The following is a 13,255-nucleotide window of genomic DNA, read 5'->3' on the forward strand; positions in this document are numbered from 1 at the left end:
TTTCATCTCTTATCCAAAACTTTGTACTTCTACATCCAGAACAGGTGACATTATCTTGCAAAACATGAAAAAAAGTGGTGGAGGAGGATCTAGCTGTTATCTATTGTAGATGTTCAAACCAAAATATCAGCAAACTACAGGAAAACAATGAATGAGATCCAATACTAAGAGGAGAAATCCTGAAATAACAGCAACGTTGCATCTTACAGAACCACATTATTTATATATTTGGGTGTTATAAATCACGGCATTAATTTGAACAGTTGGTGGAGGACCTCATCAACCTGTAGTCCTTTCCTCAAAAGATAGCATTCAGATGGGCTCACTCGTTACCACATGTCAGGTACTGCATCATTTTTCCTTGCTGGGAAAGGGGGAGAAAAGAGAGGTGTAGTGCTTAATGTAAAAGAAAAAGGAACAGCATTCCCATAGACCCTCTAGTAGGGAGGTATTAAAATTGAAGACCTGATTGATGCCTATATGCTGAGGGAATCAGATAGAACATCTAATTCATTAAAAAGCCCTTTGCAGATGCTCCCGAATGCAATTCTCATAATAATGAAGCTTGCCTGTGCCTGCCCACCCAAAACGACCATGTCATATAAAGTCGAGTTCAGAGCCTGCATTAGAAAAGTTTAAGCAAAGGGTGTAAGTTGAAGGATGAAAGTTATGGACAAGTCTTCAATCTATGATGAATTTATGCACAGTTTTCATTTCTTAGAACATATGCTCTTTACAGGAAAATTGTTTGCTTAATCTGGACCACAGATAATCACAGCAAAGTACATTGGTGGATTTTCATCAGATTAGCAGACTAGTATTTATTAGGAAAATTGTAGGATGGTAGCTGACTAGTTAAGTAGCTATACTCACTCTCTTAAGATCACTTCCTGAGACACACAGAGAAGGTCTTCTCTGTCTATTTGGGGTTTGTAACTCTCCTCTATTTGAATTGCAACTGGGTTATTCAGTGTGGAGTTGTATGTTCTCTTCAGCACAGTATCTCTAAAGAGTGGACTCAGCTGTAAAAATAAATATCATATTATGTATTTATTAGAGATCTATCTTGCATGAATCAACAATGAAATACAAAAATGAGTTTTATTGGGAAAATATATACTTTTCTTAACCACAAAATTCTCTTAACCACAAGATGGATTTTCCCCCTTAGCAATATACAATTTCAGAGAAGTTTGTAGGAGAAATTCTGAAGGTTTCAATATTAGATCCCCAAAGGGGGTACGATTGCTATGAAGCAAACCCTATCTGTGCTCTTGCTATTACATAATTATAACAAATAAATTTCATACCTGTAAATAAATAGACCATGCACCTTGATTATTTTTTCTTCCAAAGATACCCATTTGCGATTACTATGTAGTGCCTGCCCACTACTTACGTTTTCAGTTCTTCAAGGAGTGGTGAGTAGACATGGGCATGAACGGAAAAAAAACCCCAAACACCCTGTTCGACCAGTGCTATCCATGAACAACGAACATAGACGAACATGAACTGTTCCCGGACATGTTCGTTGTTCATTGTTCATGGGGGCAGGGAATTCCTCCTGCCAACTGCCCGCTGATAGTTTAAAGGGCTGGGAGAGCAGTCGCACAGCCAGGCTGTCTGCCCAGTGTGAGAGAGGTGGGGAGATTCTCCCCGTCCCTCTCGCACCCAGGAGAATCTTCCCAATGTCCAATACCCACCAAATTTGCAGGGGATATAGTCGTCACTATCCTCTGAAGACGCCCCCCCCCAGTTTCAGAGAGATTGCACCCTGGGAAAGGCATGATCCATGGCTCTCCCCGTTTAGTCACCACTGACCTCTGAAGACCCCTCAAGTTTCAGAGAGATTGCACTCTAGGAAAGGCATGATGCATGGGTCTCTCCCTTTGTTTTCATTTTCTCTTCACAATGGCAAAAACGGGACTCTCTGCTGGAAGTACTTTGAAGGGTTAAAGCCAGAAGGAAAGCCAGAAGGAGTTCAGACAGAGTTCAGTCCCTCCCTGCCTCCAGTTGCCAAGGGGATTGATTGCAGCAGGCCCCAGACTGTCCGGATTGTTGAACAGCTGCCGAAGGCAATGAACAAGGCTTTTAACAACCACCTGTTCATTTAGGATGAGGCCTCCTGAACAGCTTGCTTGTGAACAGCAGATTGGGCTGTTCATGAGTTTTTTCTGTTTGTAATGCTGTTCGTGGCTATGTCTAGTGGTGAGTAAATAATAGGATTTTATTGAATGTGTGATCGAAAGGACAATTTATACCTAGCAGTTTTGTTTTCCAAGGAAAAATCTCATTGTTTATGGGAGGGATAAACGAACATCCATCCACACAGTCATGTTTGAAACAAGGCAAATTTTCATTTTGCCATAAGTACATATTTTTGGCCAATACATTATTAAGACAACAAAAGTCAAATTGAGCAAAGGAACCTGGATCTCCCCCACCCCCTGCATTCCAGTCATATTATCTGAAAGGAAATAGGCATGCTCACGGAGACATGTGAATGTTTTCTGAATTGATTTATAACCTCTGCTAACCTTCCTCTCCTGTACCTTTCTTATTCATTCAACTTGTTCAGTTGACCAAAATATATGTGCATGTATACCCAGGGCCAGATCGAGGGGGGCAGGGGGGGTAGCCTGCCCCCAGCACTGCCAAATAAGTGGCGCTGGCAAAGCAGAAGTCAACAGACATTGCTGCTGTAGATACCAGACCACACCAGTGATGCCTTTGAGCTTGAAAATGTTTCACTTGTTACAGCATAGCCCCTGAGAAAGCCCGCATGGCGAAACTCTGCTTTGCTAGTGGCGTGTCGGGCTGGGATATTCGCCAGCTGCCCCCAGGACAGATTGGACCTCGTCAGACCCTCATTTGCTCTGCCCTGGTTTCCTGTGGAGAGTATGGCTGGCCTCCTTACTGTCTGTGTATACAACTGCTCTGGGACATTCTGATACTCGAACTTTGAATGTTTTTAATATACTTGAAGATATATTGAAAGTCTAGTACTGCGAACTAAACTATCTATACCAGCATACTGTAAATTTTTCTTTGCAGTATGCAAACTACAAGTTACAGCAAACACTTGTTTAAATGTTTTTCTTTGTAAACTGCAATCTTGTACAACCACTATATTACTCCATGTATTTGTTATTTAATGTTTATTGTTATTGTTTCCTTTCTATAATCAATAAGTTATTTAAAAAAAAAAACCTTAAGAAGACCCTACATGATCCAACCCAGTTTATTGAAATGAATTCTTGGTGTTTAAATTCTGGTCCCTAACTCCACCTTAAACCCGTAACTTCAAGCACAGAAGACAAATCGGAGAGATCATCTCCTCACATATAGAACCAGATGCCTATTGTAGCTCTGCTCTCAATCTGCCAGTTGCAAACTGTGGAGACCCAGGTACAAAACCTTACTAGGTGACCTGGAATCTCTTAGCCTAACCACCCTCACAGAGTTGTGGTGAAAATACAATTGAAAATTCTTTGCCATTGTCTCAGCATTTTGTGTGGTATCGATATAGGAATAGTGCGAAATAAAAAAATAATTTTGGGAAGTAAAAAAGATTTGATCAAGTGAAACCTGGAATACCAGCTATGCTGTTGTTTACCCCATGTCAGGATTAGTTTATTTATCTCTTTATCTCTTGAATTGTTTGTATATGATTGTTTTTCAGTAAGTGGTCCAAATTAGCTGGAATGTTAGCTCCCAAATAAGGAAGATATTTATAATTCCATTGGAATTTGAATTTTGAAGAGAGCTCAGTTTTATTTGCTTGCAAAAGATTGAGCTATATGCACATTCAATCCACCTTTCTATCATACTACAAATACTAAGATCCAATGTCTGGATATTTAAAGCCCTCATTTTGAGGACTTTGTCAAAGTATATGAAATGCAATTCTGGGTCGTTTGTGATTCCATAGAACACAAGCTAGAACACAAACTTTCCCTGTTATAAACCTGGTCTCTATATTTTTCCCATCTGTAATTCCTAGTCTTGTAGTGAATATGTGCATGATTCTTGTACTGTGTATACTTAAGATTGTTAAGTAAAAGCTTTGATTCAGTGAAGTATTCGTCTCCTCTTTTATTGGATGGGCTCCAGAATTTCTGACCCTGGTATACATTGGTCTTGATCCCTTAATAATAGCCTGCTGGTTATTAATTCCCCATCTTTAGGGTAGTTTGGCTAACACACCCTAGAAATCAACAAGATTTTTGTGTATAAGCTTTTGAGAGTCAACGTTCTGAAGCTCTGACTCTGGAAGAAGGGAGCTTGGACTCTTGAAACGTTTATGTGAAAAATCTTGTTGGTCTCTAGGGTTCCACTAGACCCAAATCTTGTTGTTCTAGTGATCTGTAGTGTAGAAGAAGCACATTGTATCTTCGTTTTTAATTGTTACATCTTAAGATATTGATATTTCTAATGACTGATTGGTTAGATGCATCAAGTATACTGAGAGAAGGAATATAGATTTCTACATAAATATTTTGGGGATAAAGTATGTACAACACTGGGGATTACATTACAAAAGTAAACAGAATCATTCCTTTATAGCTATGGTTTTCAAAAAGTGTTCCAGGGAATCCTGGGATACCTCAGGAGCTTATAAGGGTTTCCTCCGATAATCGATTATGGTAGACAAGCTCCCCCCCTCCCCAAAAAATACATGCTGGCCTATTTGAAACATTCATGCAGATGTGTCACCTGGTAAATCTATGAAGACAAGTAGAATGTTTTTGAAAGCCATCCCTCTACAGTTTTGAAATGTGGACATAAGCTGTTCTAGTGAAGTATAGAAGGCAGGTTTTGCCTTTATGTGGAACCTAAGTTGAAAGTTAAAGATGGACATACTGAGATTAGCAAGCAACCATGGTAATTTGTGTACAAGGCCAAGGAGGGAGGGCATAGATTAAGTAGAAGGCCAACCCAAGGGCAGAATTCATGTTGATCAGCCTGCACAGATCTAGGCAGCAAGCAACCCATGTGTCAGAGAAATCAATAACCATCAGCAAAAAGCTCTCAGAAGCACTGATCCAGAGATCTGAGGCTGGGGTCAGTAGGTACATTTCCACAGTGAAGAGATCAATCCAGGCATGGGATCATGACATGAAGCAAACAGCAGAGCAAGTGCTTACAACAAATGAAATCTACAAAACCAGAGAGGGGGGATGCTACCACAAATGCAACCAATTTCATTTTGCAGCACTAAACAATTTTGTAGTATTAAATTATTTTTTTCCATTTAGCAGAGGTTGCCATAAGTCAGCTGTGACTTGACAGCACTTCCCAACACCATGCTTGCAACTTGATACAATGACCGTTGATTTGAAAGTAAGCCCTATGGACTTCAGTGGGACTTACTTCCTAGAGTATGTCCTTAAGATTGCAATGATGTTACCTTAACAGTATGTGAGGAACTGCCGTATGTGCTCCTCTCCTACTAACTCTAATAACAAAATCTTCATTGTATGGGAACAGTCCATTACACAGAGGCTTTCAATACAATCACTACTCTTGGGCTCCTCGCACATAACTGGAGATCTTCCAATATTTCTAGATCAGCATAGGAGGGAGAGGTGCACGCATGATATTCTTGCTTCGATATTAAGGTAGAATCAAGAGGGAGCCTGAGTTTGTAAGTCAAATGCTACCATACTTAAAGGCATGGAATCAAATGATGGAATCAGCCTCTGGCTGATCATATCATTCCATAACAGGGTTGCCAGCCCCCCACAAAAAGTGGCACAAAGTGTTCCTGCCCCCCCCCCCACACACACACTTGCTTTGAGTGTGCACACTCTGCAGGACTCCCAGCACTCCCAGTTTAAACTGGAAGCTATAGCATTTCAGTGGGCCCAAAATATAGTGTTTTTGCCACGGAGACACCGTAGTTTCCAGTTTAAACTGGAAGTGATGTCATTGAGGCCCCACAGAGTGCATGTGCACCATTTTGCCTCCCATCCCTCTCAACTACCAGGTGAGTGGCAACAGGGAGGGCTGGGAGGGCACCCAGCAAACCCATTCCATAATGAGGCTATTAACAGAATTTCAGTTTATTTTGCCAATATGGATCCTGATTTACATTCTTTGAGTCTCAAGGATCTTGCTACAAATATGCTCCTTTTGTGCAGAAAATACACAATGGCAGTGAAAACTCCACATAAACTTCAAATGGCTCTTCACCAACCAAAGTTGTGAGAAGAGCCAGTCAACACATCTTAAGAACTGAGATGTTTGCTATCTGCTTTATTCTTTCAGTGTCTTGGAGCTTGAGGACAGTCATACAAAGAAATGCACACATACTGAACCTGAGATTGAAATAGAATATATATTCACACAAACAATTGTCCCCCAAGACAACACTCCACTGAACTTTGCACAGAAAGTCTCCACTAAATTCTGTACAAGGATTTTATTTCTTTTATTTTGTCACATGATTAAGATTACTAGCTTTCTAAGACCCTAACAGCAACACCCACGCACAATGCACTGCACTACTACAATAAGATTCTTTTCCCACTAACATATTCTTCATTCCTATTAAACAGAACCCAATCAAAAAGCAGTTCATGAAAATTCAGAAGGATCCAAGTTGTAACCTCTCCAAGATTACAGCCTCAGGCAATGCAATTCTAGCAGATGCAAAAAGGTAACAGGGTTTGGCATTTGAATTTAAAATTGTTTTAAAATACTTTTTTTTTCATTGAGTGTTATTTAAAACAGGAGGTAAAGACTTAGCATATACATATTAATGTTCTGTCAGTAGCACTCAAGTCACAAAGGAGGGAAATGCAGCCAGCCCTTGCATGTCTCTGCTGCCACAGGCTTCAGTCTGTTTGTTTGGCACTGAATGATGGCTGCATTTAGTAGTCCACGAGTTTATTTCTGGGTTATTTTCTTGCAATGGCTCATTTTGTAAATGATAAAGAATTTCTGCTGTATATATTTCATTCTATGAAAGTAGCCCTCTGTGATTCTTTAGAACTTTATTTGATGGTCCACTGCTCAAAGGGATTTGGGGATGAAACCAGTTTGATGTAAGGCCAGTTGGCCAGTTTAATCCACTATTTTATGAGTAATGGCTGAGGCAGAAGGCTACTTTCTTGATCTGCACAAGATGAAATTAGTAATGCCAGCTATCCTGTGCACATCTATAGATGCAATGCTCTGGAAAGATCAGGGAAATATGCTACACTATACATATAGCTGGGGAGAGAGGTGGGCTTACTTTTCTGCCATACATTTAGAATTATCTGCTCTCAAACATTTTTGGACATTAATTCGACAGGCACAGAAAGTCTGAACACATAAAATTAATTAATACTAAGTTATACCACTGGACCATGTGGTTCAGTACTATCTATTTGGATTGGCTGTGGCATAGCAGCTTCTCAGATCTGGAGTCTTTTCCAGGTTTATTTTTAAAGATCCCTTAACTGGATGACATCTTCATCATTTGGACCCATGGGAAGGAAGCCCTTGAGAGATTTCATCAGGACTTCAATAACTTTCACCCTACTATCAACCTAAGCCTGGACCACTCTACACAACAGGTACACTTCCTGGACACCACTGTACAACTACATAATGGGCAAATAAATACCACCTTATACTGGAAACCAACAGACCGATACTCATATCTACATGCCTCCAGCTACCACCCTAAACATACCACTCGATCTATTGTCTACAGCCAAGCCTTACGTTACAACCGTATCTGCTCCAATGCTCTCGACCGAGACTCACACTTAAGAGATTTACAACAAGCATTTTTGAGACTACAGTACCCACCAAATGAAGTGAAGAAACAAATCAACAGGGCCAGACTAGTACCCAGAAACAGTCTGCTCCAGGACAAACCTAAAGGAACTAACAACAGAACACCACTGGTTGTCACCTATAGCTCCCAGCTCAAACCCATCCAACGTATCATCAGTGAGCTACAACCCATCCTGGAAAATGATACCTCTCTCTCAGAAGCCCTGGGTGGAAGACCTTTCCTTGCCTACAGACAGCCCCCCAACCTTAAACGACTTCTCACTTACAATCATGAATCGGCCAGCAGAGTCACCAGCACAGGTACCAGGCCCTGCAACAGACCCAGATGCCAGCTCTGCCCCTATATCTACCCAGGGAATACAATTACAGGACCCAATGGCATCAACTACACCGTCTCTGGCTCTTACAGCTGCTCATCCTCCAATCTGATATATGCCCTCATGTGCCAACAATGTCCTTCTGCTCTGTACATTGGACAAACCAGCCAACCTCTACGCAAAAGAATAAATGGACACAAATCTGACATTAGAAATGGAAACGTCCAAAAACCAGTGGGAGAACACTTCAATCTACCAGGACATTCCACCAAAGACTTAAAGGTCGCTGTGGTTCAACAGAAACCTTTCAAAAACAAAATCCAACGGGAGGCTGCTGAGTTGGAATTCATATGCAAATTTGACTCTGTCAAGCTGGGACTGAATAGAGACTATGAATGGTTATCACATTATCACAGGTAACAGATTTCCTTTACAGAGGCGTGGTCTGGGGGAGCCCAGTGACGCCTGGTGTGGGCTTTCAGGGACCACAGTTCTCTTTGTCAGATGCATCTGGCAGGGAGAGCTGTGGCTATCGAAGGCTTATACTACATAGGAATTGGACGCTTTTACTGCTGCAAACTAACACGGCAAACTGACTCCACACCAAAAGGAGATTTTTACATTTACTAGCAAAGGAATGTTTTGGTTGCCTCCCCGCTAATTGCATCCTGTCCCCTTCTGATATATGTCTCCTTCTCTCCCCTATCTCCCCTCCTCTTCTGTATTTGACCGGTTTGGATCAATACATCTGACGAAGAGAACTTGATTCTCGAAAGCTTATGCTACAATAAAATTGGTTAATCTTAAAGGTGCTACTGGACTCTTTTTGACTTAACTGGAAAAGTTAGGGATTAAACTTCAGACCTTTTGCATGCAATACCTGTGCGCTACAAGTGAGTCACAGCTCCTTCATCAGTGCACACTCTGCATACACGTGCCCAGAGTACACAGTAGTTTACCTTGTGCTGGATGACTGCACTAGAGGCTTCCTGATGGAAGTTACCAGTGACTTTGGCCCCTTTCAAACATACCCTCAGCCATTTGAAAGCCATTCTCTGGTAATAAAATGAATATAAACTAATATTTTGGTGTATCATTTGATTAAAAAAAATAATTCCCCCAGAGACCCACCACCTGGCGGAGATATCTGCTTGACACATAGCCAGATAGAATCTGCCACCTCGTGATGGTAGTTGTGATATGTGCGCAAATACTGAGGTCACATGGGATGGGTCAACTGCTGGACTTTTCCAACATGACATACAATTGGAATGAGATTATTGAATGGGGAATGCCCATCATCTGGTTCCAGTCACATGGCTACTATGCTGACGTCCATAACAATGCTACATAGATTAGTAGTATGGGGAAGCATATATAATGCTGGAGTGTGTCAAGAGCACCCTGTGACAGAGACTAGACTAGACTTCCAGAACCCTATCAATCATTCTATTTAATATGTGTGTGTTATGTGTTGTCAAGTCGTCTCCGACCTCTGGCGACCCTATGAATGAAAGACCTCCAAAACATTCTATCTTTAACAGACTTGCTCAGAACCTGCAAACTGGAGGACATGGCTTCTTTTATTGAGTTAAGTCATCTCGTTTTAGGTCTTCCTCTTTTCCTGCTGCCTCCCACTTTTCCTAGCATTATTGGCTTTTCCAGAGAATCTTGTCTTCTCATGATGTGACTAAAGTACGGAAGCTTTAGTCTTGTCATTTTAGCTTCTAATCTATTTCATACGTGCATTATAATTCATATTATCCAATCCGATCCAAGCCACACAGTCGCGTCCGACCCTCGGCTACTCCGTAGATCGTCCCCCTCCAGGCCTTTCTGTCCTATAGCGCGTCAAGAGAGATCTGCAGAGGCTCGCAGTAAAGTTTTTACAGGGTAGTTCACCATTGCTTTCCCCAACCCAACACAGCCGTACGACAGCCACGAATGGTAAGTCATACGTTGCCACCCCCTTGGCACTTTGAGCCGGTGTGGGATAAGGGGGAATTCATATTATGCCACGTCCCATTTGGACTGGGAAATAATGGACAAGATCTGGTTTAGATTCCACAGATGGAACCTGTCAGTTGACTGAAAGACTTTCTGACAATGGGGGGGACCTTCCCCAGATTTCTCCTCTGCTATAGCCAGAGTTGCCTACTTCCAGCATCCACCACCTGTTACTGCTTACCTGACCAGCAGGGGGAAATGGAGGGGAAGCAGGGCAAGGCAGGTCGGGACATCCATGCTATGTTTTGGGCCAATTTTTACTGAATTGGAGCTGGTGCAACCCATCACTTCTGGATCATGGTGGAAAAGATATCGTCAGTCGTGGATGCAAGTGCACCCATAAAGTTAAGTACTTGTCTCCCTCCTGCAGCTCCTGCCACCCATTTTTAGGTGGGGGGGGGGACAACCCCAAATGTTTCATAAAATGCTGTTCCTGGGGAAGAGGAGGAGACTTTCAGGAACAGTATGAGGGGAGAATCAGAGGTGGAAGGGAGGAGGAATCAATGAGAATTTCTTCCTCTTCTGTTTGGGGATATCCTCCATAGGATCCAAGTATCTGAATCAAGCACCGAATGTGTATTTCTTTAGAACACTATTATCAGCAACAAAATATGGATATATTTTATAAATCAAAATGCTGAAACTGAAAGTAAAGGTTGGATTTATTGCAGACCATGACTATTTGATTAATGCACTTTCCCCTTCTATTTGTCATCCTCCAAACTGAAATATTCTTGCTATCCACTGACATAACAAGCCATAATAATGAGCTATCTATGAGGATCATGCAACATATTGGAGGGGGGGAAACCCACTGCATTTCCAGTGGATATCACATTATGTAATTAGGTTAATTTTAGTGCTGTAGCTCATTAGGCAGCTTGACAAAAGTATTTGCATAAAATAAACATCTAGTAAATAATTTTCTCATCTGTAAATACTAAAAACCAGAGTTCTCTATGTACTAATTTGGTTAAGTAGGTCTAATCCTTCTAATAGCTCCGATTTCAGTGACTATTACTTCCAAGGATGAGGACAGGAAAGCAGTGGATGCAAGTTCTCATTTACAATTCAAATGACCTGAAAGCACCTGTATATTAAAACTGCACATAATCAAATATTCCAAACAGAACAAAATAAGATGCCAGGTTTGATGTTATTGCTGTGATAAAAAGAGTGGCTCTCTGCCAAGCTAGGAAGTAGAAACAGGTTGGCTAAGATGCTAATGTTAGAAAACACTTCTGAATTTGATGCTCTGCATTTGTTTAAGGATGTTGCCTGGTTCTTAACTGTGTCAACCTAAAGTTGGGTGGGGAGGGGTTGGTACTGTATTACAAAGAAGAAATGCTGACGCTGGATGGTTAAAAATGCCACCCACCCACCCCAAACCAGGAAACTCTGATCAGCATATAAAATCAGTCAAACCAATGCCTGCAGGTTCTTCTCTAAGAGTCATTTATCATTCAGTCTCATACAAAACTCAGGATGTATACCTTTGCATTTGTGCTTAGCACGATTGTCCAGGCACTCTGGAAAACCAGTAATGAGTAGATGGGCACAAACCGAAATACGAACCAAAGTTTGTCATGAGCCAGGGCAGTTCATGGTTCGCAAACCAGCAGTTCATCAGAGCCCATTTCTGACGAACCGCCATGAACTTTAGGATGGTTTGTTTGGTTAATTTTTTGGTTCGTCACTGCAGACAGCCTCGTGCCAATAAATCAGTTTCCTAGGCAACGGGGGTTAGGCTTTCTGCAGACCTTCTGCTGGCCCAGAAGTGACCTTCTGCTGACCTGGAAGTGGTTATTTGCTGACCAGGAAGTGACATTTTCACGAACCAAAAATGAGCTGGTTCGTGAACTAGGGCAGGTTCATGAAAGTTCGTGGTTCATGGTTCATGAAACGTGACGAATTATGAACCACATGGTTCGAGGGGTTTTTTTTTGTTTGTGCCCATCTCTAGTAATGAGTATTTATAAGCAATGCATGATGGCATCTGTGATATTCTTACCCCCCCCCAAAAAGTATGCTCTATTAAATACATTCAAGTACATATAGAAGATGTAAATCTTACAGACAGACATTTTTCCTTAATTGCTTCCTCTTCCCTGATGTTTCTTGTGAATCTGGTCTTGTGTGACTGGTCGCATGTTTTAGTAAATGTCTAGTAAATGTTATATAAATTAAATGGGCTGTGGCTCAGTGGTACCGCACATGATTGCTTGCATGCAATCTGGTGGTCAGTCTTTGGAATCTTTGGTGAAAAGGCATTGGGTAGCAGGTGTGGGGAAAGGCTTTTGCCTGCCTGCTGCCAAAACCAGTCAAATTAGGCAAGTGTAAAGGAAACTAGTTTAGAATGTTGGACTGGAACTCAGGAGACCTGGGTGCAAATCTTCATCTGATCATAAATTTCACTGGATGAGCCTTAGGCTTCCCATTTATCCACCAGGAGTGGATAATTACCAACCCTCAAGGAACTGAGGTGCAGGAGGAAAAAAATTGCTTCCAAATAGTGACACTTTAGAAATTTCCTCTAGTGTCCGCAGTAAACACCATAGAGACTAGGAGAGGCAGCAAACAGCATTATCCAGAGGTGATGTAACATCTTCCCCAAACTCCATCCTCCCCAGGCACTGCTCCCCAAGTCTCCTGGCATTTACTGAAGCAGTATTGTGAACCCTAGTGACCTTGGGTCACTCTTTTAGCATCTCTTGTGTCACAGGATTGTTGGGAGAATAGAGTGGGAAGGGGGTTGATGAATGCCCTCTTGATAGAAGGAGAAAGAACAAGCTACAGACACAGACAATATTGAACGATGCTGCCAAATGGCTGAAAGTAGCTTCCTATGTTCACATATACTCATCTCAGAATTTTCTCAGTTAGGCGAAATGCATAAGCATCAGCCAATTTACTTGACCAAATGTGGGTGAGCCTACATAAATAAAGGAATAACTAGGAGAAACTAGTGAAAAGATTGTCTCCGATGACATACTGTTTTCACCAAAGATAAGCCAATTCCAGTATAGCCTTTATCATACAATACAGTAATAGGCTTAGTCAAAACTAAAAATGTAATTCATATCCCTCAATTACTTCTCACACATAAATGGTTGCCAGCATGCTTATATAGTCTTTCCATG

At 41.5% G+C, this 13,255-nt stretch overlaps 1 protein-coding gene across 1 annotated transcript in view; it reads right to left on the reverse strand.

Annotated features, from left to right (window-relative positions):
• Positions 1 to 301: 301 nt before the first annotated feature.
• The window catches only part of STPG2 (sperm tail PG-rich repeat containing 2), a 306,478-nt gene continuing 293,524 nt past the window's right edge, over positions 302 to 13,255 (reverse strand). Inside the window, exons 13-14 of the mRNA XM_054990485.1 lie at positions 874 to 1,022; positions 302 to 364 (exon numbers count right to left, since the gene is read on the reverse strand). Of these exons, the coding sequence (XP_054846460.1) occupies positions 352 to 364; positions 874 to 1,022 (162 nt within the window). The 3' untranslated portion in view covers positions 302 to 351. The remainder of the gene's footprint in view (positions 365 to 873; positions 1,023 to 13,255) is intronic.

Source organism: Eublepharis macularius, chromosome 10 (genome assembly GCF_028583425.1).
Source record: "Eublepharis macularius isolate TG4126 chromosome 10, MPM_Emac_v1.0, whole genome shotgun sequence".
Classification (NCBI taxonomy): domain Eukaryota; kingdom Metazoa; phylum Chordata; class Lepidosauria; order Squamata; family Eublepharidae; genus Eublepharis; species Eublepharis macularius.